This window comes from Tympanuchus pallidicinctus, unplaced genomic scaffold (assembly GCF_026119805.1).
Source record: "Tympanuchus pallidicinctus isolate F22 unplaced genomic scaffold, pur_lepc_1.0 scaffold4, whole genome shotgun sequence".
In the NCBI taxonomy this organism is placed as follows: domain Eukaryota; kingdom Metazoa; phylum Chordata; class Aves; order Galliformes; family Phasianidae; genus Tympanuchus; species Tympanuchus pallidicinctus.
The window spans coordinates 18,697,526-18,723,315 of record NW_026294758.1 but is presented as its reverse complement, the minus strand read 5'-3'; the positions used below and the strand labels follow the sequence as shown (position 1 = coordinate 18,723,315).

The following is a 25,790-nucleotide window of genomic DNA, read 5'->3' as shown; positions in this document are numbered from 1 at the left end:
CTCTTACCTTAGCTTTTACTTGTTGCAGAGCTGTCCAAATAACCAATAATCATGCTTTTCCTAACATTAATTAATGTGGTAACTAGGCAGTGTAAGTTAACAGACTGGGCACAGACCTGTGACTCATAGGAACTGCATTTGGAACTTGCCATTTGAGCCATTGAATTTCCAGTGTTTCTATTAGAAGTTATGTTGGGCTACAAGCTAAAGGATGAGGAGATGTGTGTGTTTCTCAGCCAAGAAAGAACAGGTACAGTTGCTTGCCATAAGAATCTGAGATGTGAAACTTGAATCAAGTTATGTTTCTGGATAGGTAAATATGATTACTCCTTCGCTGCCAGCAGAGGGAATTGTTTCTGGGGTACAGTGTACAAACATGTCTACGAAGGGTCAGGATCCAACAAAGCCTTTTATTCCAGAGCAAGAAGTTGTTTGTTTTTCTGTAAGAGTAGATAGGAAATAATAAAATGAAGGAAATGAGAAGTCACAACTCCACCATGAGAGTGGAGCAGAAAGAGAAGCACATTTCTGTGTTATTAAATGTCATGAATTCCAAAAACCAGTGACTGTTTCCAAGATCTCAAACTTCCTTGTAGTAGTTGGGACACTCTTATCCCAGAAGCTCAAGAAGCTCATGTGAGTCTTAAAATCCTTTCTCTTACCTCTTTCCTATAGAAAGTCTTATCAAGCATTGCTTGAACAACTGACAGTCATGACAAGCAGCAATTGTGGCATGTCCCTTTGCCTTTCAAAAGATGGTTTCTAGAACATACTCTACATACAAGAGGGAAGCAATAGCATGCTTAATATGTGTAATGACTTTTGCACACACTGTAGGTGGTAAGGCAGTGTGTCTCTTCAATATAAAATACCACAGAACAGAAAGTGGCTTCATTGCTTCTGTTTGTTTCTTTTCAGGCCTGTGGTATTTATTTCTGAACATAAAGCAATTTAAATCAAGCCTAGCCTTTCAAATCTATCCTTTCACCCAGTTTGGTAATTGTTCCTTAGAACCAAGGCTTATATTCTCAAATGACCTCTTAAGTTGTGAATGCCATATTCTGAATAGAATTATGGTATCACCAAGATTGGAAAAGACCTTCAAGATCATTCGGTTCAACCATCCACCTGCCAGCAGTATAACCCTGATAAACTGTGTACCTCAGTACCACATCTAGTCATTTCTTGAGCATCTCTAGGGACTGTGACTCCACAATCTCCCTGGGCAGCCCATTCCAGTGCCTGACCACACTTTCCAAGAATAAATTTTTCCTAATATACAACCTAAACCTTTCCTGGCTCAACTTGAGGCCATTCACTATTGTCTTATCTCCTATTATCTGGGAGAAGAGTTTAATCTCCTCTTTTGCTTCCTTTCAGGCAGTTGTAGAGAGCTATAAGGTCACTCCTAAGCCTTTTCTTCTCCAGACCGAACAATCTCAGTTCGCTCAGCTGCTCCTCCTAAAACTTGTACTTCAGACTCCTCACCAGCTTCATTGCCTTTATCTAGACACGCTCCAGGGCCTTAGTGTCTTTCTTGTAGTGAGAGATCCAAAATTAAACACAGTACCTGAGGTGCTGCCTCACCAGAGTTGAGTACAGGGGCATGCATGGTCAATTCCCTGCTCCTCCTGGCTACACTCTTTCTGATACAAGCCAGGATGTCACTGGCTCTCAGTCAACACCCCAGGTCCATTTCTTCCATGCAGTCTTCCAGATATTCTGTCCCAAGCTGGTAGTAGCAATGCATAAGATTGTTGTGACCGAAGTGTGGGACCTGGCACTTGGTCTTGTTGAACTTCATCCTGCTGGCTTCAGCCCAGCTATCCAGCCTACCCATATCTTTCTGAAGAGCCTTCTTAGCCCCACGCAAATTGACCCCTCCACTCAGCTTGGTGTAATCTTCAAATTTAATCAGGATGCGCTCAGTCCCCTCATCCAGGTCATCAGTGATTATATTAAACAGGATGGGCCCCAGTACTAACCCTAGGGAGCACCACTCATGAAACAAAATGACTAACAAAACTTGCCTGCCCTTTTCCTTTACAGTGTGTTTCCAATATGATCATTTTTTGCACTGGATGTTGCAAATTATTTGGGTTCTCTCCACTTAAAACTTTTTGAAATAGACCTCTCTGCATTTCTTTCTGACAGCACCTTTCCCAGGCATTTTAGAGTACTACAGGACATACATTTATTGGTTGATCCCTACTAGAGTCAGTTGCAACTTTCTAACTTTGTTTTCATAGAGTCACAAATGGATAGAATAGTTTCTGCTGGAAGGAATCTTAAAGATCATCTGGTTCCAGTCCTTCTGCCATGGGCAGGGACACATCTCACTAGACAAGGTTGCTTGAAGTGCCATCGAATCAGGCCCTGAATACTTCAAGGGACATGTCATCCACAGCTTCTCTGGACAACAGATTCCAGTTTCTCACCACCCTCATATTAAATAATTCCTTCTAATGTCTAATCTAAATCTGTCCACTTATAGCTTAAAACCATTACTGCTTGTCTTTTCATTACACTCACTGATGTAGAGTTCCTCCCCATCTTTCCTGTGGGTCAAGTTTAGGTATCGGAAGGCCACTATAAGGTCTTCCCAGAGCCATCTCATCTCCATGCTGAACAATCTTAGCTCTTTCAGCCTGTTCATGGGAGAGGTGATTCAGATCCATCTTTCCAGCTATTCTCTGGATCTGTTCTAACAGGTCCATATCTCCCTTGTGCTGGGACCCCCCAGATGTGTTGCTGGAAAAAATGAACATTTGCAAGGTGATTTTCACAGTTAAAATTATTTTTTTTTTTACTTCTCTAAAAGAGCAGAATTAGAAGAAAATAGTTGACTGGAATTCTACTGGCAAAAAAAAAAACAATTGAATCTTTGACAGACACACAAGGGAAGCCTAGCCCAGAACAATCTGTAGAAAACACTTCTACGTCTTCCACTCCCCCCTTCTGCTCCCAACGCTCATAACCACCAGTATACCAGGATCTTGTAATGGTGTTAGGAAGGCCACCAAGTCTGTGATCTGTCCACAGAAGAAAATACAAGGACCAGAAACTAAATCCTTCCAATAGCATAGAGTCTGTTAAATAAAACTCACCGGCACATTCCCAGAATTCCTGCAAGCATTACCTGAGAAAATTACAAATGCACTATTCCAGTTTTTGAAAGCCTTTGCTTGCTATGTCTAACATTGATTCTCTAACTGTGACAAGAGCAGAAAAAGTGCAGCTGAAAATGATACATATGTGGGAGTGAAAAAAGCAGTTAGGTTTTTATTTCTTCTTTTTCTTTTATTTCTTTTCTTTCTTTCTTTTTTTTTTTTCTGTAGTATCTAATGTCAGGAGAAACACTGAGATCAGTAAAGTTCAGTGCAAACAAACAGGTATCTGTATAAAGCTGAACAAGACCATTCTTTAATATGCATTCTTTCCACTACGAACATAAAACCAGTTGCATAGCACTTACCAAAGGCACAAAGCAGCTGCAGTAAATCCACAACAGATTTCTTATCAATGCACAGTAGCACAGTTCCTCAGGAGCACAGCTTTCTACAAGAGTAGATTAGAAGTTACGTTGTGATATAGATTGAATCTGTCCAATTATATTACCCCAGTAGTATTTAAAGTAAGATAACACAAATAACTAGTAGCAGTATCTGTGTCCTGTAGAGTGTAGTTACAGGTAAAAGATAAGCTTAAAAATGTTAAACTACAGGGGCTGTTAATCTCTGCCTTCTTACTCATCTCTGCTATTCTGTTTTAATACTGCAAGGAGACCAAACAGGAGTATGGTCTGCTTTAACAGTTGCAAGAGTTTTGTATACTTATTTAGTTAGGACAAAAAATAAACTACAATAAATGGAATTACAATAACGCTGTGTGCAGAACAGTCCTTAAACACAGTGATGAGCTGTCCATGGTAATTAATGTAGATCAGTATCCACTGAAAAAGGATTTTCATGAAAATACATTATAGTGGAAGCTTGGCTGGTAACTTTTAGTTCCAGCATGAATTACATACCTTCAGATGGCTTTTAGTGTAAAATGGGTGAGCTTGTCTGCCTAGTAAACAAAACTGCAATAAGTTTCCTGAATTGATGCCCCTTAGTAATGATCTTCAAGAGTCTACCTTAATGTCTGAAAATTACTTTCAAAGATTTCGTTAGCTCCTTTAAAAACAACAGCAAAATAGATAGATAGATAGATAGATAGATAGATAGATAGATAGATAGATAGATAAGAACCTCTCGCTACACTCAGCTTCTCTGAAGCTATGTCATATCTCTTGTGAGAAGGTTGTTCTCCAGACTGGGAGCTGTGATCTCCTTTTCACATTTTCATCCATAAACAGACTGAACTTTGAAGCCTGTTTATTCATCAGTTAGGGATGAATGTTACCATTGATACTTCTAAATTGTAGAAGCAAATTTACTATGGGAAGGATAGTCCCTAAGCAACACTGAAGCCTCTTCATCTGTACATTGTATTAATGTGTGATTTTGACTGGATATTCAAAAACTCTTCTGTACGCAAAGAAAGCAGAGCACTTCTTACTTCATTGTGAACTAAATTTTCATTTTCTTTATTTTGAAAAGGTTTTCCATATTAGTGAAAGTTTTAAGGAACAAATAGAAAAAAAAAGGGTTATGCGTGAAGCAAAGAAGACCATGTAGTGGAAAAACTATTAGTGATCATATATCACTATCCTAAGTTGTAATGCCAAAACCAGGTTCAGAATAATGTTATTAGCTAGAAGTTTACAGAAAGCTATGGGTCTGTATCTTGCTGAAAACTGTCTGCAATTTGTTAGTTCTATCAGCTCATTTATAAGAGGTATAGCTGTATTTTGCATTTCAAGAGCCAGAAAATGACACATCTTTTGAAAATGACAGCTGTTTAAAGAGGTGCTCACTTTATATCGGGTGATAGTGCTCACTTAACAGTGCTGAAGTATTCAGAAACAACTCATCACAAAAATTCAGGAAAAATTAAGTCATATTCACACTGCCTTTTCACCATCAAAAGTTATTTAATGTCAGTAAATTAAGAAGTGGACCCACTATTGTTTATTTCTCATTTTGCAAGTAAGTGATATATTCAGAACGGTCAACTCTGCCTGTCCACAAACCAGGATTAACATAGGAATACATACCTGAAAGGACATTTATCATGCATATAGATTCAGCAGCATCTGGACTTAGACAATATATGCTATCTGAACTCCAACAAGACACTAGATAAATACATCAGCTGACTGCTTGCTGAGTATCTTTGCAACTTTAGTGTTTAGTCCATGTTTTGCTGCTATGTAACTGTTTGCTGTTGTTAGCACTTATTACAGGTTTAGTCTCCCTACTCAACTCTCTAAAAGATTGCTTATAGCTGACATCATTTAGAGTGCCATCAGCAAGAACAGTGTAAAATTACAGTAAACATTTTGTTGGTAGTCATGTGTTAATGGAGAAGCAAAATCATTGCTATACATCAAACCCAATCAGAAAGAAAGGTCTGCTTAAGAAGCCCAGCAGAATCTGAACCTATCTTTCAAAGTGCCTTTAAATCTGTGGCCAAGAATCAATCAAAAACTGGTCCCTTTTTTGGATTCTTGTTATTATTACAGTTTAATTCCCTTTCCAAATGAATGTAGACACAGCAGATCTCAGCAAGAGATCACAACAAGATCCCACAAGAATAAATTATACAAGCCTAGATAATCTTATGGGATCTGTTCACGTCTGGAGAGGCCAGGTGGCAAAATGCCTTTTGCTATTGCCTAAATTGCTACGATCTTGTAGCCTGTTTTCCCTTTTACGTCTTAAATTTATTCCAAAAGGAGGGAGGTGGGGGTTAGAGACACAACAGACTAACAGTATTTTCCTAGCAAGCTAACTCACCTTGGCACAGGAAGCTGCTGATGCTTTGTCTGCCTCTCTCTTTTTCTTCCCCCCACAACCAACATGCACATTGCTGAAGGAAGGACTGTGCTCACAAAAGCAGGCTGAGTAAGAAATAGGAAATCATAGGCCTCAATTAGCATCAGCTTGAAAGCATTCATTGTTTGCTTACATTTCTGTGCATGGGAGATTTAGCCAGATCACAGATTTTGTAAGTTGTTTTGCAAGGTGAAGGTCTAATAGTGCTGATATCAAAGAAGAAAGGAGGTAATTAAAATGCTCTATAAATAGAATACAAATTTGATTTTGTATATCTCAAGATAAAAAAGATTCAGCTGAATGCACAGCCTCCTGGCTGGCTTCTAGAAGAGGTAGTGAATTTCAATTAAAAAAAAGACTTGTTTTGCATGTATGAAGCCAGTTTGTTTCTAAGTCACAAAGATTCGTACCCGTCCTTCATTTTGTGCATGTATCGTGCTGGTTGGTTGTGTGGATAGATTAACTGTGACAAGCTGTGACATCAGCAAGAGCTGGATGCTGCCTGGCTGTGTAGTTTGCAATGCATCCTCCCTTCCCTTACTGCTGGGCTGACTCATTCACTGTACAGGGTGAGTGAATTATGCTTAGTACAGACCCAGTTCTGTCCTCAGCATGGAATGATGTCTTTTGGCATTCTGCTTCTGTGCAGAAGCCTTTGTGCAGAGGCTGTGCTATTAGCAAGCAGATTTTAAGTCTGTGTTTACACAAATGATATAGCTGAGAAGCAAATGAGATTTGTATTAATGCTAACAAATAAAACTGGAAATTACAAAATGTGCCTGTTCTTTAGCATAGTGAAGTAATATTTGGCTTTAGAGTTTGGAAAAATTGTCTAAATTAGGCTTTCTGTCCTGCAATGCCTTTGTAAAAAGCACAGACAGTGTTTTGGTTAGGATCTGGTGTGGAGGAATGATCAGTGTTTGTGAATCTGAAACGGTTGAGTGATTGTGTTTATTTTGGGATACAGGGATTTCACAGAAAAGGACTGACTTCCATACACATAATGATTGTAGGAAACAAGATTGAGTGGAGCAAGAACATGGTAAAGGAAGTTCTATTGTGAATGAATACCATAGTGCCAGCTTCCAATGAGTTCAGAAAGGAGAGTGCTGTTTATTAGTAACCCAGGAGTCTGCTGATTTCGTAGTTAGTCACTAATGATTTTTGCTTAAAGCTGAGGTATCAGTTTAGAAGTTTTTTTAGTTTGCGTTGAAGAAACCTGGAGCAATCACCATGAGAGGGTGACTTCTGGAAAGGTGAATGCTCATGAAATATACTCTGCCCTTCACTCTGAGTTATCATTCCCATGATACAGTCTTATGGCCTGCTTCTGAGATCAGGAAGTTTTAAAGTGATCAGTAGAACAAGAATTTAATGCATACTGTTGGTGGTTTTGGAGCAAACAAGCTCTCTGTAACAGTCTGAACTTTAAACTGGCTCCGTATCATTCCTCACAGCTGCCAAAAAACAAGGAAGCAGGATCCTTTTGTGTTGTAAGAGACACTTGGAGGACAGCAAGTTGGCCTCTTTGAAAAGATAAACGTGTGTACGTATCCTCTTTATAGCTCTTGACCTTCATCTTGAAGATGCTGTGTCCACAAGTTAAGTGACTTACTGTCGCTTCACAGACTACTTTCCTGGCTAAAGAAAACAGCTACTTCCAAAAATGGGTCCTTCTGGATAACCTTGTGGCAATAAGAGGTTGAATTGACAGAGCTTATCAGTGCTTGTGCCTTCATTTTTTCAGTGAACATTTCCTGGAAGAAGTTTCTCCACTTGTAAAAAGTAAGACACAGGGTAGATGGACTTTTTTTTGGTTCATCAAGTATATTGTGTCTGCTCTGGAGATTCGTGGTCTCTTAAAATGGCATCAAGGATGCAAAAAATGCAGTAAGCAATTCCTTGGGATATTGTATCTAAGGATGCTCGCTGTAGTAGTCATCTCAAACAGTTATTTACACTTGAGATGTGGTGCTTAATTACCATGCATACTATGTCACCAGAACAATAGTGACTGCCCAGTGTAGCCAAAAACTACATCCTTGCACTATGGGTCAAAGGAGTGTATGCTTGCATGAACCAGCTTACCAGGACACATAGTGATGTTCCTAACTAAACATCTCTGTCAAACTAAACATGTCAAATTAATACTGGTATGTGATATGATCATTATCTCAGCTGACATGATAGCAAGTTGCCTCTTATCTCAGGCCCCACTTTCAGTTATCTCTAGGTAATATAGAAATCCTCCCACAGATGAGAGTCTTTTCTTTTAGGTGGCTCCCTTGTGCACTTCAGCTTTCAATTCTGAAGCCAGCCAATGCCCCACGGAAAAATTATGTTTACTGTTAAGAGATCATTTGCACCTCACCTCTGCTAACACCTTGTGCCAATTTTCTGTCCCTGATTTTGTCTGCATCCACAACTAGACCACCAATTTTTTCCAGCAGAAGCTTCTAGTGAATATGTAGCAGACTCTGCTGCTCTGAGAATGATGTTAGCCACACTGCAAACCTGCTAGAAGAGAGCAATAGACAAACAATGGACATGTCTGGCCCTGCTGCTGTTGCTGTTCTCAGGCACTGAAAGCAAGTCACGTTTTTGACTTGTGTACTATCTGTATCCACCAGAAATGTTAAGGGAGGCTATGCAAGTTGAGCAGAATGTCTGTATGAGAAAGCTACTACTCTAATATATAGGTATTTCCTGTTCATCTTACTTCTAGACCAGACAAAGCTCTCTTCAGTAGAAGACCTCTGCTGATGGTTACCCCATATGCTACCTTTCATTTCCTGATCAGGACTATGATGTACCGATGGAGGTCAGGCACAGTATTTCCTCTTACAGAGAATTTTGTTCACTAACGTTTGATAAAATTACTTTCACATGTTATCAGAGATTCAATACCTGACAGAAGGTTACCTGGAACAGAAACACTCCCTGCCTATGTATTTCTTGCTGTCTTTACAGATAAGGTATTTGGTCCAATGTCTGTGTGTGCACTTGCTTTACAGACTTTACTACTGTACCCCTGGAAAGGATCAGCTTAGGAGAGAAGAGAGAAAGATGCAACCTGCTGAGCACAGGAAGCCATAGGCCAAGGAGCAGAAGCAACAGCTGTGCTAAGTGAAGCAGATCTGGCTGTGAAATAGATTGCTGACTTGCTAAAGCAAGGTCATCAGTTCCCTGATGAGAGATTGAGTGAGTGAATGGGAAATTGCTGACTTGCTAAAGCGAGATTGTCAGTTCCTCCATGAGAGATTGAGTAAGAGAATGGGAAATAGACTGAAAGTGGAATGGATAAGATTCCATGACATGAAGATTTTGCAATATATTCATGGAATCAGAGAATCGCAGAATGGTTTGGGTTGGAAGAGACCTTAAATGTACTGTGTGCAGGGCTGCCACCAACAAGATCAGACCATCCCATCCAGCCTGGCCTTGAACACCCCCAGGGACATCCACAATTTCTTTGGACAACTTGCTCCATTGTTTTACTACCCTCTGAATAAAGAATTTCCTCATAGTATGTAATCTTAATTTCTCCTCTTTTATTTTAAAGCCATTTTGCCTTGTCCTATTGCTGTTTCCCCATGTAAAACATTAGTCTTCCTGCTATTGGTATGCTCCCTTTAATTACTGAAAGACCGCAAAGAGGTCTTGAGCCTTCTCTTCTCCAAGCTGAACAATCCCAGCTCCCTCAACCTGTCTTCATAGAAGAGGTGCTCAAGCCCTCTCTGATCGTCCTTGTGGCCTTCTCTGGATGTGCTCTGACAGCTCCACATCTTCCTTTTGCTGGGGGCCTGAATGTAGTAGCCCAGATGGGGCTTCACAAGGACAGAGCAGAGAGGGACTATCACTTCCCTCTCTCTACTGGCCACTCCTCTTTTGTTGCAGCCCAGGACACCATTGGCCTTGTGGGCTGCCACTGCACCCTTTTGGCTCACGTGCAGGTCTTTGTCTACCAAGACCCCACATCATTCTCCACAGGGCTGTGCCTGTATAAACTCTATGTTTATATCTGGGATTGTTCCAGTTAAGCCTTGCGCTTGGCTTCTTTGAACAGCATTATGTTTATGTGGACCCACTTTTCAATCTCATGTATCATCAGCCTCCACCTGGATGGAGAGTTACTGACTTCAACCCTGTGTCTGCATCCATGCATCCAGTTCCTCAAATCCTTATCTTTCCAATTTAGAGAGAAAGATGTTATGTGGAACTGTGTTCAAGACTTTACATAGTCCAGAAAGACTGTATCAGTTGCTCTTCCTTTGTTGACTGATTCTGTCACTCCACCATAGAAGACCACCAGATTGATCAGGTATGCTTTGCCTTTGGCAGAGCATTGGCAAGCTGTCCAGGAGCTGCCTATGCACCTGAAAATAATTTTCCTCCATACTCTAGAAAAGCAAAGCTGTTAACAATGGTCTACAATCTTTGACTCAGCAAAGGATGGCCCACAAAAAACCTTCTTTCCAGGAAGGAGAGAAATAAGATTTTGTGACAGCAAGCAGGTAGTCCCTACACACACCTCCCCTTACTCATCACTGTTCATGTTCACAGCTGTTGCTCTCACAAGGCAGTGCAAATAAATGAGTCTGGAAGTGAGACTGTGACAAAGACTGAAAAGAAGTGCCATCACTGGAATATAGCAAACTAGGCCTCGGCTTACAAGGACATTGCTGCCAAAATACCAGTAAACATGCTAACATGCATTTGCTTGTTGTGACTGAAGAAGAGTAAAACTTCATCTGGCAAGTCTCCATGAAAAGCCCAGTTAAGTGACTTTTGAAAGCCAGGCACAAATGAGACAGTGACTGCTGCTCCACATCTGACATAGCCAACAACAAACTGAGAGCAGTCTTAGCCTGACAGGTGTTCAGGTGAAACAATAAGTACATAGATTTCTTTCTGCTTGCTAATAAATGGAGACAGAGGCATCTGGAAACAATGACTTAGGAAAAATCAGGAAGGGAGAATGCAAAAAAAAAAAAAAAAAAAAAAAAAAAAAAAATTTTGAAGATCTATAGGAGTTTACAAGTTTATTAATTATCAAAGGCAATGCAATCTTTTGACTGCTGAGTTGATCAGTTTTGTTTTGTCATTAGTGTCATAAAATTATATTTAGTATCACGTCTTGTAGCAGCCTGACAGCCAATATTTGTTAGAAAGACTTTCATTCTTCTGCTGTTATTTGTGTGGCATTATTAAGTATTTACAAGACGGTAGAGTTAATCATTTCTGTGCTCACTGAATGTAAGTGTACAGGTAAGCAAATATTTCAATAGAACACAGGGTATAACTGGAAATAGTTAATGGATTTGTGGCAGCAAGACAACATTCTGTGGCAAAATGTTTGTCTTTGAACTTTGGAATGGGACTGCCAGACTTTTTTTTTCTTTTTTATTTTTCTTCCAAATAACTATACTGTAAGTCCAGCAGTAACTTCTGAAATGCTCTGTGGGCAGTAAAATAAATACTAAAATAAATCTTTCTTCCATTTGCTTAATTATTTAATCATTCTGCTACATTATTTGACTTTGGCAGGAACATCAGACCTGTCAGTAGTTGCAGACACAACACTGTCTGTCATGGTGGCAGGGCATACCTTGAAAGAGGAAAGCCAGCCTCAGGTCTTTGGTAAGAGTGTGACCTTCTGGGACTAAAAGTATGTGCTTGGTTGTATCACAGATGGAGTTGGTATGGTAAATATGGCTTGGATTATGGTTTTTTTGCCTGTTTTGCTCTGCAGATGGTAGAAATGCAGATGGCACTTTCTCTACTTCATGTCATAATTCTTTATTCAGTAGGCAATTCTGTGAGCCCCTTATTTCTCTGAGAACTTCAGGATTACTATTACAAGTTCTTCAGTGAAGTCTTCCCTTGTCAAGAGAGGTCAGAAGAAGCCTCAACTTAGCAGGCTTGGAGTCATTCTCCTCTGTTAATGGCATGGAAATAAATGAATTGTGAATCTCAACAGAGAACAGTGATTTAATAGTTCTTCTGTTGATTGTCCTACTCCCACTTTTTACCCTTTGTGGCTAGCATTCCTTGCTAGATCTAGTCAATCACAGATCCTGCAATCGACTGTCTCTCCTGCTTCTATCTTAGGACATTGTATCTGCAGCTCCTTTGTACCTCCATAGCAGAGACAAGGTACCTAGGGAAAGAGTAGATGAGACAGCAGCTCAGGGCAGAGCTCAGGCTGCACTCTACCAGTGAAATCTGGTTTCTCTAGCAAGACTGGAGAAATCATTTCTGATTTCCTGACCAGCCGTCTTACTTGACTAGGGTTGGACTAAAAGAGTGCTTACAAAACCTTTAGTCAGTGCATATCGAGGGCAGAATTTTGACACCAGTCTGTGGCTTGTGCTGAACAGCAATAAGTTATATTGCTGGAATATTTTCAACAAAAGTTAATTTTAATTCCTGGGTGGCACATCATACTGGCAAGAATTCTATTCTGTCAGATTTCAGTTAAATCAGGCTACAGGTTCAGAAATTATGTGAAACAGTACACAACCCATATAGCACATCATATTTGCTTTCATTGGATATTGATTAAGAAAAGCCTTTCAGGCATTTAAGATATGTCTTCAAATGTGTCATAAATAAATTGCAAATAGAAATTCGCAGCCCCTGGGTGGAAGAATTTCACTGATTTCGTGCAGCTCCATTCCCAAATCGTGCACTCCTGAGTTGCCTACTCCTGCAAGCATTGCTAACACAAAGGGAAGCCCCTTAGGATTTTCCTAAGTGTTCGAACATATGCATTTAAATGTGGCTAACATAATTCCACTTCTAGGTACAGATGCAAGTTGGAAATTAAAATCATTGCAGATTGAGATCCTAGAAGTGCAAAAGAAATAGGAAGTAAAGGCTAACAGTAAAGTAAAAATTGCAGACATTTCACATGTAAATATGCTGTTCTTTGAAAGGCATGGAGCTATTTCCCAGGTGGGCCTAAACTCATAGAAGCACTATAGTATAGCTGTATTATATACTGTAAATTAAAGAGCCTTAGCAATATGAGACAAAGCTGGCCTTTGAGTAGGAAATCAAAAGGAAACTGAAAAACCAGGGTAGCCCAAAGCAGTCTAGGTAAATTCTGCTGTAGCAAAAAGTTAGAGAAACTAACACTAAGCACTCAAAACCTGACAGGCATCCTAATTATGTTGCTTTTGTTGCTGCCACTGAAGTAGGAAAACGGCATGTGTTGGACGAGAAAAATGGCTTGCTTTTGCTTAACACCCTTCAGAGGAAGGAAATCAGTGTGCAGTTCCAAGAACCCTAATTAGGTGTAAATTTTGAAAGCCAAAAGAAAGCAGGTATCTGCAGACAAGTACTACAGTATTTACATTTAACTTTTTTTTTTTTTTTTTTTTTTTTTTCTCCCCAGAATGATGAATGAGAAACTTTACTACAATTTTACTGCCTTGGATAACCTTATGGATCGTCTGTGGGAAAATAAGCTTACTCCAGGTAAGAGTAACTCCCTACCTCCAGAACTTGGTTCATCTGCTGTTTTGTCCACATTGTGCAATCATCAGATAGAACTACTCTTAGGGAACATTTTATTTTGATAAAAATTTGTGGGTTTTTTTTTTTTTTTTTTTTTACTACTTGCATTTTCCTTCATATCCACATTAATGTAAACACTCTGAGAAAAGCATTATTAGGGTAATAAAGACAACACAAATGCTTTTACATAGTTTTCAATGATAGTCTGAGATGTACTGATTGGGAAATTACATCTCTTGGAAAAAGTTTTTTATGAACTAACATGCACCTAAAGGGGCCAGAGAAGCAGGTTCTCAAGATACAGCATCCCTTGAATCTCTGCAGATATCTACTGTTTAAAGTTCCTCCTCTGCACTGTATTTATGATAGAAGCATTTCTATTGGTTACTGTTGTCATCAGCAAGGACCAAATGCAGCAAACTCACATCTGAAATATTCCCAGAGGGGACACAGAAACAGGACAGAAAGCCAACTTATGGATGTTTCTTCATTGTCTTTGCTTCTTCTCTAATAAGATTGCTTCAAATAATACAATAACCCTTTCACTAATCGAAAGGGGATAATATTAAAAAGGAAAAGGGAGGGGGAGGGAGAAACTGGGAGGGAAGGGGAGGGGAGGGAGAAGGAAAGAAACTGATATTTTGTGTCTGTTTTAGGATTTGAATTGATGGGCAATCCATCAGGATATTTTCTAAATTTTGAAGATAAAGAGCAAGTAGTAAGATGGAGAAACTTAGTTACACTTCTGGCCAGCAGATATATAGGTAAGTTCCAAAAAATGAGAACACCCCTGTAACTTATTCTATTGTAGTCTTTTTTAATTACTTCAGAATGTTCTGTGGCTTGTTGTAGTTTCTTGACACTAGATTTCATTGCAAAAGAGGAAAATAGGTATATCAGAATAGTAAATGGGACAGTAGCCCCATTTAGCTGATCCACAACCAAAAGCCTGACTGTACAGTATGTGGTCTGGGTAGCCCATTTGACCTGCCTGTGAGGACTGAATTTTAACTTGTATTGCTTGTGCTGGGCCATCATAGCCTGAATACATCCCACACAGTAGCTTCAAGAATTTCTCACAAGGCAGAAGCTTTAGCCTAGGCCTCATGCAGTCTACATACTTTGACAACAAAGTTATTACTCACATCACCTCGCTCTGCAGTTTTGTGCTGGTGGTCTTTTCATCTTTCTGCTATTGCTATACCCAAGATGAAAGATCATTTTGAAATTACCCAATTTGTATTTTTATGACTATTAAAAAGAGATCATTTACACCCTATTGTAGCTTCAGGTGCATACCTTCACATGCAGCACATGTCTAGCTGATAGGATTGTCTGTACATGCACTGCAGATCACTGATAAATGAGGCCTCTTGCACAGATAGATACGGATTGGAGCATGTTGCTAAATGGAATTTTGAAACTTGGAATGAACCAGATCACCATGACTTCGACAATGTGTCTATGACAGTGAAAGGTAAGCATATTTTTGAGCACTTACTAGTAGCAGTAATGTCAGAAGGGTGTGTGTGTTGAGTGGGGAACAGTGAAAAAGGAGAAATGTTGAATAAATAAAGTAGATGCGAGAGATGTGCATTAAAAATGTATTTAATCTTTTATGTTACCGACTACAGTAGTTACTCTGTCTCCTGCTTGAACATCAGTATAAATACAGAAATAGCATAACAGAGAAAACAGAACACAAATTACACTATTAAGACCATTGGTTGGTTATAAAATAAGTTTACTAGGGGTAGCAGGGCAGTAAGATGAAAATAGTTGTCAAGTAAGTGCTTTAGGAGCCTGACTTCACAAGACCTTTGGAAGAACCTTGTGAATGCAGTGAAGGCTTTCGTATCTTCTTATATTGTCAGTCCAAATAAATGTAGTAGTAGAAAGAAATATCTTTAGTTTTAGATTCTGAGTTATCACGTTTGTTATGTGCATCTGCTTGGACTTCAGGGTTTCTCAACTATTATGATGCCTGCTCAGAAGGATTAAGAGCAGCTAGTAGTCTACTAAAATTTGGAGGACCTGGGGACTCCTTCCACCCCTTTCCCAAGTCACCCATATGCTGGAGTCTTCTGTGTCATTGCTACAATGGAACCAACTTTTTCACAGGAGAGACTGGTGTAAGGTTGGACTACATCTCTCTTCATAAGAAGGTTAGTTCAAGACTTCAAGTTAAAGCTATTTTTAAGCAGTTCAGTCTAAGTTATTTTTTATTCTGATTAATGATGTTGATTTTCTTGTAAGCAAGCAGCCTGTGGAAGGAAATACAATTAGTTGTTCTAAGGAAACTTTTAAGAAGGATGTATATCTAAGAATATATTTTCAAAATATGGTGGTGCATCTCTGTGATTACTACTATTTGCTCACTTTTACTAAGTAGATACAAAATATTGTTGCAGGGAGGTGGGCGTTCTCTCTACATCTTGCAACAGGAAGTGGAAGCGGTTGAACAAATACAGAAGTTATTTCCAAATTTTGCTTCCATTCCCATATACAACGATGAAGCAGATCCAATGGTTGGATGGTCTATTCCACAACTGTGGCGAGCTGATGTGACATATGCAGCTATGGTTGTAAAGGTAACTCAGTTCATTGACAGTCTTGTCATAGTACAGTCTCTTGAAGCTTTAATGCAATTGTAAAAGTAGGCCATTTTGCAAAAGTAGTTGATTTTTAATTTTTATTATTCTGATAACTTAGTAACAGAGACAAGAAAATACAGATATAGCCAGTGTTTCCCTTAATTCTTTGCCTCCAGTAGCTTTATTTAATTTATATTAAATTTCTGAATCTTCCCTTAAAGAAGAGAACTGGCAGCTAGCCTCCCATATGTTGGAGAATGTTTTGGATATTGTATACAGTCTCTCATTTAGATTCACTTGTAAGACTACCCATTCTCTCTCTGTGTAATACTGCTGTTGCCATCTCCCTTCTGTTATGTTATTTTCCAGCCTCTTCACAAGTTCATCTTGTCAAGGGACATCAAGTACAATTAAGAAGTAAATCTCTAAGCCTGCTCTTTGGCTTTGGATAATGACTCCATACATATGGTTTTACTAATTAGTGCTTGTCATTACTGCTCATGCTTGGAAAAGCAGAAGTAGAAGAGAATGCTCAGCACGCCCTTGCAGAATCTGTATTCTGTACCCTGTGCAAGCTCAACTTTTGCCCCTACGTAGCAACAATTCCTGCTGCATGTTTGTTGTTTTGTGAGTCACTACCTCCTATAGCAACCATGGCAAAATGTGTTTCACCCAGAAATGGGATACATCTTTTCACCTGCACCTCTGGGACCTTCTACCTCCTAAATCTTCTCCAAAGCAGCAAGTCACTGGCTGCATTGCTGAGAATTCATGAGAGCAAACAGCAGTGTTTACCGTGACACAGAGTTATGAAGGGATAGAAAAGACATATCTAATGGAAAATTAACTCTTTGGTAGATAGCTTTTAACCTGGTTAAAAGCCCTTATTTGAGGAGTACGACTATGAGACCTTCTCTGTTCTGAAGTACCATTTGTTTCTGACTTCTAGGCAAAATATGTTCGGCAGAGAGCTTGGATGCTCTGACATTTTGCAGGAAAATGGCAAGTAACCAGTGAAATACTGAAAGAGAATCTATTCCATGTTAGTGCCTAATGGCTAAAACTGCTCAAGGAGAAACAGAATCCCTGGATTCTGGAGCAACTTGAAGGCCCAGCTCCCTTTGTAGCCCTTTGTAATGGCTACAGGGTGTCTCCAGAACTGGAATAAATGTTTATTTCGGATGCTAAATGCAGATTACTAATCTACTGCTCAAACAGAGGAATATTACTTGTAGTTCAGACATATTAATAATTTATGCAGACTACCAGTAGTACTCACTTCAGTCTTTTAATCAACCGAGCTGTGTGAATACTTAAATTATCCAATGTTTAAACTTTCACTTGAAAAATACTTTTCTTCATGAGCTGTGGTGAATAGTTTAATTCTTCACACTTTTCTAAATGACAGTGACGTGTCTTCCCAGTATGCTGTGAATTTTAAAACAAATAAAGACATCATTGTGTTTGTTGAATATTTTCCATCTTCTCTGCTGTTTTGCAGGTAATCATCCAACATCAAAACTTACTGATTTCCAAAGCCAACAACACCATTAACTATACACTGTTGAGTAATGACAATGCCTTCATGAGCTACTACCCCCATTACTTCACACAGCGGACTCTGACAGCACGTTTTCAGATGAACAATACAAAGCCACCTCACGTCCAGATGGTGCGGAAACCAGTGCTGACTGTCATGGGCTTGCTGGCACTGCTAGGTACAGTAATCACTGATTAGGAAGCGCATTTTAACCTCATCTGCGTAGATGTTTCATACATGAGAGAGATTATTTCAGCCATCTCACCCCAGATAAAAAGCTGGATTTTTCCTACTCAACTGTGATTTTTAAATAAAACAAACTGTTATTTTCTTGGAGGTCAGGAGATCTTCCTGACCACTTATCATCTCTGTGATTTAATCTGCTGTTTTGTTTATAAATTCTGCAATCCAAACACTTCTTTATAGTGGACTTGTAACTTCCCTTCTGTGCCATCATTTCAGGCTGCAAATGACTTCAAGAAATACTGCCAGCTGTAAAACTCATACAGCCTACTAAGGGGAAATCCTAATTCATGGTTGTATGCTTAGACATCACCTGAATTGCTGTAGTGTCTTGCTTTTCAGTTGTAAAAACCATACATAAGCTTTACTGATACTACACCTGGTAAACCAAGCCAGAACATAGCTCGACCTACAGATCCCTATGTTTCAACCCTTCTTGCATCAGAAGTTGGATTGAGTAGCATGCTTACAGTGTTATCACATTTTTCAAAGGAGAAAAGCAGATTTTTGCGGAAGTAAACAGCGGTGAAGGTGAAAGCACTGAAAACAGCACCTTTGGTGTCCTGGCATCTGTGCACACCCCAAGTGAGCTTCAGCCCTCAGACAGTTGGCAAGCTACTCTGCTGATGTATTCAAGTGAGGATAACAGGACTTCATCCAATGTCAGCACCATCACAGTGAACGCCACCCACTTCCCCAAACTTAGAGGTAAACACATATCATATAGGCAATTCTCAGAATTGATTGTGAGGACAGAACATGTTCTGAAACATTTCTGCTTAATTGCTTTTCCTAGTAAGAGTGAGTTTCATTTGCTAGCTCTCTTACTTGTCTTCTGAGCACTCCCACATATTCTGAGATACAATGGTGCTCTTCTAGGAAATGTTCTTTACATTTTGCTCCTGCCTTTAATAAAGGCAGGAAAAAAGCTAGCTTTTCAGAAAGCTTTTCATCTTAGTTCATTAGCTGGGTTATATCAGGCAACAAATTATCTTACAAGGATCACTCAACATGACTACGTAATTACACAAATGATGCAGTTGTCCAACAAATGCATGCGGGACTTCTGCAAAAAAAAAGAAGTGGGTTTCAATTCTGGGTGTGGAATTTGGCAGATATATATTACGGAGCCTCATAAAAATGCTAGCACTATTTTTACAACTTCGCAATGGAAGCAACTCAAAAGTGCTGAAATCACTTTTGAGAAAGTAGACTTTAACACCTTCTGTTAAATTAATTCACGTTGGCATTTCAATCTAATTGAAGTGTTTACTGTCTTTTATTTGTGTCCTGAAGAGCCAGTGTATGTGATGTATTACCTGGACAACAACCAAACCAATCCCTATCTGAAGTGGAAAAAAGTAGGAAGCCCTGACTTTCCTTCCCCAGAACAGTTCCAGCAAATAAGGGACGCTGAGGTATGACCTTGTCTTTGCTTGAAGTATTGTATGGGTCACGTGCTTGTAAGTTGGTTAATTACAGCTAAAGAGACAAGACACTAACTAAGGTAGTCAAAATTTCCATCTCCTATTCAAGTGACTTGCAGCTAAGCAGAGAAATGTAACTCACAGATAACTGATAGTTTTGCATTCTTTTTATGCAAGAGTCTAAATGTTTATCACCAGTTTATTTGCTAGTGGCCTGGAGTAAGTTGCATGGCCCTGCATGCATTACAGAAGGGCCATACTATCTCAGGAGACAGTTGAAAGGATAAGCCCTCAGTAACAAAAAACAGCCATGCCCAGATTGCTTACTGTATATGCAGATGTATAAGTAGACTGTCATTTTAGCTTCTCTCATATTTTTCAGCCCTTTGGGTTAAAGTAAGGGGACCACCTTTACCACCTCTCTGCTCAGGGACAGAAATTGCCTTCTGACCTTGATATACAGTATTGTATCTTCTCTTCCTAGTCACTATACTGCTGAAGTCTTTGGGATCTTATAGGAGTCATAAGGTCTGCGTTCAGCAAGAAAGCAGAAAGGTTTTAGATCCTCTTGGCCATCTTCTGATACCTAATCCTCAGTGAGCAAGCTGTGTGATTGTTATAACTACCAATCACTTTCACTATACACTGGGGATCAGTGGCAGAGGTGAAAGGGTGGGGAGTGCACACAAATACTCAGACTCAGCACATAAAATATTCAGACTCTACTAGAAATTTATGACTCCAAAATAAATGTGCGGTCACTTCACTTGGATGTAACAGTTAGATATTATGTTCTATAACATTAATGAAAGATTATTCACAGGGCATGTTTTTTGCTCCACAGGACCCAGTGGTAACAGGTCCCTTGCCTTTTCCTGAAAGTGGCACCTTGACACTGAAGCAAGACTTCCCTATTCCATCAGTCTTTTTGATCCACATCTGTTCAAGACCCAGTTCGGTTCCTGATCAAGTATGTATTGTATTCTGTCATCACACACCAAATTAGGAACTGCTTCCTTCTTAAAATCTCATTAAGGAAAGCTAGACTAGCATTTGGGCCCATTATATATTAGAAGCACTGTGTAGTAAAGAAACAGTTATTCTCTCCTTTGATAAAGCTATCCAAGGCATAATTCAAGACAAAGCATTTCCACTGAAGAGATAGGAGCCATCACTGAGATAAATGCAAGTTTAACAAATGGTGGGAAAATATAATGTAGTAATGCAGTTTCTTTTTTAAAATTATATGATACGCTACCAGGCTTGACAACACCTGCCCAGTTAATATTTTATGGCTAAAAATAAACTGAAATAATGATGTCTCAGATAAGATAACTGCTTCTGCTCGTTCAATCTCAAATGATTAAAATGTTTATAGTGGTTTCCAGAACCTCTGAAAGTCTTATGCAAGGTTTAGAGATTGGAGATCTACAAAGCCACAGAGCCAGGATTTTTGTTGTTTCCCCCAGTCTTAATGGAAAGAATGAAACTCAGTAAGGTAGGGTGAGCACAGAACATCTCACCTAGCTGATTGGTTTGTGCAGCTTTCTCACATGGGCATTTGTCTTTGAACAGGTGACCGGTGTTCGTTTCATCCCTCTCACAAAGGGACAGGTTATTGTGCTGTGGGACGATGGCTGTGTAAATTCAAAGTAAGTGACTTCTAAGATAGATACAACCAGCGTGTGAATTGTTAAGTTGCCACCAGTCCTACAGATTCACTAATTAATCACTGCTTGCACCTCGAGTGATATTAAAGTGCATTTCCCTGACAAAATGAAGTGTCGGATTTCCATACAGCATTTACAGAGAAAATGCTGTTTGCATAGGAAAACCTGCCTGCTGTTCACAAGCAGCCAATGACATTTTTGAGAGATATTCCTTAAGCATAGCAGATAGAAAGATCCATGATAAAAGTTGCTATATTAGCAGTAAGTGCCTAGGTGGAATCATCCATAATGGGTATAGGCTGGAATAGAAAACTTTATATTTCTTACTCCAGCAAGCTGTACTGGAGTAGCAACTCTGTGTAGATGAACTATCAGAAGTCCAAGACAGACGCGATTTTCCTTAGGAAGCACTGACATAGCCAGTCTAGATGTGTCAGCTTCATCTCTGTGATTGAGATTTGATAATTTATTGTATTGTAAGTTATGTTTAGTAACTTGGCTAGTTCTCTTTTCTAGGTGTATAAAGACATTTGAAGTTGAGTTCTCACCAAATGGAAAAGTCTACAACCGTATTAATGCCAAAGACACAATATTCACTCTGTATGTCTACAGTCCAGGTAAAGTCAGACTGTACATAGTATTATCTGTCATGTTAATAGCATGTCTATAGTAGTCAATAGTAGTAAATGTCTGAAAACTCAATTAATAAGTACCAAAAATATGTAATTTGTTAGTGTACACCTTCCCATCACAAAAAGTGTATATCTTTTTCAGTAGGACTAAGTACTTGGTAAAAGCCTTATTGTCAAAACAAGCATTTATTGGAAAAAAAAAAACCAACCAGCAGTTATGAGGACATTACTAAGAACGTTGCCATGAGTAAATTCTTTCTCACAGAAACCGAGGTCACCCAGACATAGGCCTGGTGTGCTCTCTGCAAGGAAAAGCAAGTTCTTTGTCTCTATTCCTAGCTGATGTAGAGGCATACAAAAATGAGAACAAAAAAACTTTCTCCACATGACCAGAGTTTGGCATTGTGCTGATTGTTTGGTAGCATGCTCAAAGCAAGAAAAGTCTGAGGTCTAGGCTCAATTCCAGTGGCCTTAAGAGTGTGGCAAATACAGTTTGTACAGTCCTCTTGGCACAGGGTGATAGGAGCAAACAGCTTTGTAACACTTGTTTTGTACCATTGAGTTTTGAGGTGTTAAGCTGCCCAAGTACTTCAGTTCAGCACACAGATAAGTATGAGTTCACGTCCACCTTTTGAGGAATAGTTTATTTATACATGCATTTATCGTGTTCTTAGCTGCAACAGAGGAAGTTTGCACTTTGCTCTTCACCTGGTCATCAGTCCTGCGCTTACACCCTTTATGGTTTGACAAACTATTGAGGTTCTCACTTTTTAAGAACTGAAGATGTTCTTCCATCAGGTAGTTTGTTCTAACATGTGAATACCTAACCAAAGTGAGATGCATCTCTTTGCTCTTTCCTACAGCTTTATTTTCAGATTCAACTAGCTGCCTAAGTTTTAGATATTTCACATTAGAAGGAAGTTCATCTGTGTCAACCGATCTCTTGTCTGAAAGTGATACTAATGAACTGCAAGCCAGAGAAGCTTTTGCCAAAAACAAAAGCTCATTTTAGCCCAAGAAAGACTTAGCATCAACAGTGGGCACACGATAAAGTTCAGAGCCATGATGTACTATTGCAACAGGAAGGCTGCCCAGGTTAGAAAAAATTGTAAATTATGGCTAAGGCAAATTTCTGAGATTAGAATCAATTATCATCTAGTGCTGCTCATCTGGAGAATGTGCCATATTTACGTGTTTGTTTAAAAAAAAAGACTTCTTGAAAAAATTCCCACATCTTTGCAGCTTTTTTTTTTTGCTAGATACTTATTTCTCACTCATCATTTCCACCCTTTTTTTTTTTTTCTTAAGGAAAAGAAAAAATACTAAAGCCCAGATTTAAGTCAAGTAAATAGATTACAAAAAACATATTGTTTGTGAAGTTGAAGTCCTTGCTAGTGAAAGCTGTCTTCTTTAAGCTAGATAAAGGATGAAAGCTAGCAGAGCTGCAGAATAGCAACTCACATACCTTTGGAGAAAGCCGTCCCACTACTGGAGTCGAACAGAGGATTTTCAGTCAGCTTGCATAATCGTCGTTCTCCTTTGTTGGTCCTGTCCGCATATAACCTGTCCCAGCACACAACAATAGGCAGAATTCAAGTCAGAAAAAAGGAAAATTTCTAGAGATACCCTAGCCTTCTTTGGAAGGGCTGCTGGGAAGGCAGTCCCATGACTGTGCTCACAAATCCTAATAACGAGAGGAGGTGCTCGATGCTAATGAAAATAAGAGCATTTGACGCTGAGGATTTTATATGCCTTTTTAGTTAGGCAGGTACAGGCACACTTATGTAGCGTGCACAACAGAATTAACTACTTCCCACAAACCCACATTTTATCAGGGCATTGCCTGCTCCACATCCTCCAAGCACCACATGTATCAGCCTTTCACATTTACCATTTCTAACCTTTTCATTTGCAGGAAGCTCAGTCTCCGGCTTTTACAGGGTGCATGCCATTGACTACTGGGGAAAGGCAGGCCTGTCCTCTGTTCCTGTGGAGTATGTTGAAGCTCTCAAGTGACTCTGAAGAGTGGTGCCTGGTTTGTTGACGGAGTGATGTATTCTTCCTGCAGATGACAACTCCCCAGAAAAGTAAACTCCTCCCAATCTACGGGGGGAGTATAGAAAGGACCTGATGAAGCAAGTTAGGAATGCAAGTCTGAAGCAACTGCCTCTATTAACTCTTCAGAGATCAAAGACAGTGTTATCAAAAAACCACTGCTGACAACAGTTATAGGACTGGCATTCAGTTTGGTAACTAGAAATTATTGTTTGCTATTTTACACCAATCTGATATGCAGAACAGACAAATATTCATGAAGGTCACAAACTGCAGCAGGAGCAATGCCATCACTTTACTATATGGGCGAGGATGGCAGTAAAGGCACAAGAGGACCTGTCTGAGAGTGAGCTGCCTGCTTCAGCTGCCTGACTGTATCTTGACATAAAGAGTGATAGAAGAGCAGATGGCAACCAGACTTGCACATACAGATCATGAAGTGGAAGGTCCTGTCTTTCCCATCAGTTAAACATACATGCTCCTGAGGGTTGTTTCAGAGCACTTCCACTCTTCTTAGGTGCATGAGGTTCTTCTCCCTCTCACAAAGGGAGTTCCTGCCTGTAGACTGCATTGCACCTGCTGCTCGCTGCCTTTGAGTCACCTCCTTGCCTTTGTGGAGGTCTTTGTGTTTGTACAGAGCCATGAGTTACTGCCTCTTTAGGGTGAAGATTCTAGCTCCAAAAGTGTCTCTTCCTCTCCATTCCACTCTTACCTAATCTCGCTTTATACAGCCCTTCAGGTAACATCTCTCCCCAGCATGCTTCCCTTCTGGAGTTTCATGCTTAGATTGTAAAGGAGGCTTGGCTTTGGATTCCTAGGAAAGTTAAAAGGCTGGTTAAAGCCTTTTGTGTTATAGCATAACGCACAGTTGCATTTAACAGAGGGCTACAGCTGACAACCAGCTAGGAAACTAATCAAGAGCAGTTTGAGTCTCCATATTTCAGAAACCACATGCTCAAGTGTGTTATTGCTCCAGATAATGAGCTACGGAACACCTCTGGCTGTCCTTGCAAATGCCAAACACTTTATGCAACAACAAAGTTCCTTGAAATTGCAGGGGTGTTTTTTTTACTCACCCCTCTTCACAGCAGCACAGTTTGAGCAGTGCCTTTAAAATGCTTGTAGAGGGAAAGATATTGCCAGTGAAAACAGCTGGAATGTTTTCCATTAGAGGAGCAACTTTGTCACACAAACATCTCCCCTGCTGCTCTCTTTGCTGACATCAGACACCTCACCAGCCTCACAACGAAGCTTGCATTTTTGATGAAACACAGGCAAAAAAAAAAAAAAGTTTGCACAGTAGGAGATAGCTGAACTGTCTAAAACGGCTGCATATTTACAACATGGGAAAGAAACATACAGAATGTCAGTATTCAATGACACTTTCTAGTTATTTGTTCAAGTGCTTATACTAAAAGGTAGCCTTAAAAAATTTGACCTCAGAATTCAGGTGAAATATTTCTTACCTCACTGAAGTTTGACTGAGGAGTGATTGTTGCATCCAAATCTGCCAATTCCTTACTTGTAAAGACTTGTACACAACAAGAAAAAAAACATCAGAGTCTTCTTAGTTGGTAATTATACCAGTTTCAGAAAAGCATCAGTGAGAAGTCCTATCAGAATGGGGATAGTAAAAATACATTTTAACGTTGTTACAACTACATCCAAGTGAAGAATCCAAAAATGAAGATAAGTAGATCCACTAGATAAGATATAGAGTTTGCCAGTATGAGGTGGAACCACTGAGACACATTTAAGACACATTTAAGTATGAATAGTGCATCTAAAATGGGAATAATATAAAAGCATGAGAGGACAGTTAGGATGCCATATTTATGTAGTCTTACTATGATTTCCCTGTGTGGGCAGCTACTGCATGTAGTAGTAGTTTTCAATTCAAGGACTATACAATAGTTATAAAAATAACATTTGCAAAAGCAGACCTAAGAATATTGTAGATGCAGGTAGAATCTATTCTGTCAGGACCAACTTCAGCCACTTTGAAGTCACTAGCAACCTCTTTTAGGTCTCCTACATTTATCATCCAAAGTGTGGATGGTGCTTTTTCAAGTATTCACTGGCACTGGCAACTGTGCATGGAAAACAGCTGACCAAAAATGGTGCACTAACTGTTCAGAAACAAGTTTTACATACTCAGCAAGATTT

The 25,790-nt window shown here is 39.5% G+C and overlaps 2 protein-coding genes across 5 annotated transcripts in view; one reads left to right on the top strand and one right to left on the bottom strand.

Moving 5' to 3' along the window:
* Window positions 1-23,593, bottom strand: part of SLC26A1 (solute carrier family 26 member 1) — a 39,528-nt gene extending 15,935 nt beyond the window's left edge. Inside the window, exons 1-3 of one of the 2 annotated variants that reach the window (XM_052700363.1) lie at window positions 23,471-23,593; window positions 23,035-23,132; window positions 3,476-3,558 (exon numbers count right to left, since the gene is read on the bottom strand). In XM_052700363.1, the coding sequence (XP_052556323.1) occupies window positions 3,476-3,558; window positions 23,035-23,132; window positions 23,471-23,478 (189 nt within the window). In that variant the 5' untranslated portion in view covers window positions 23,479-23,593. Of the gene's footprint in view, window positions 1-3,475; window positions 3,559-5,903; window positions 5,991-23,034; window positions 23,133-23,470 lie in introns of those variants that run through there. The other variant, XM_052700368.1, reaches the window with a different exon arrangement.
* The window catches only part of IDUA (alpha-L-iduronidase), a 49,135-nt gene extending 23,574 nt beyond the window's left edge, over window positions 1-25,561 (top strand). For 2 of the 3 annotated variants that reach the window (XM_052700388.1, XM_052700389.1), the window contains 12 exons: window positions 13,342-13,424; window positions 14,120-14,227; window positions 14,845-14,940; window positions 15,426-15,628; window positions 15,875-16,054; window positions 17,559-17,775; window positions 18,333-18,548; window positions 19,137-19,258; window positions 20,112-20,237; window positions 20,843-20,919; window positions 21,454-21,554; window positions 23,485-25,561. In XM_052700388.1, coding sequence (XP_052556348.1) covers window positions 13,342-13,424; window positions 14,120-14,227; window positions 14,845-14,940; window positions 15,426-15,628; window positions 15,875-16,054; window positions 17,559-17,775; window positions 18,333-18,548; window positions 19,137-19,258; window positions 20,112-20,237; window positions 20,843-20,919; window positions 21,454-21,554; window positions 23,485-23,585 — 1,630 coding nt within the window. In that variant the 3' untranslated portion in view covers window positions 23,586-25,561. Of the gene's footprint in view, window positions 1-8,667; window positions 8,764-13,341; window positions 13,425-14,119; window positions 14,228-14,844; window positions 14,941-15,425; window positions 15,629-15,874; window positions 16,055-17,558; window positions 17,776-18,332; window positions 18,549-19,136; window positions 19,259-20,111; window positions 20,238-20,842; window positions 20,920-21,453; window positions 21,555-23,484 lie in introns of all 3 variants that reach the window. The other variant, XM_052700387.1, reaches the window with a different exon arrangement.
* The last annotated feature ends 229 nt before the right edge of the window (window positions 25,562-25,790 follow it).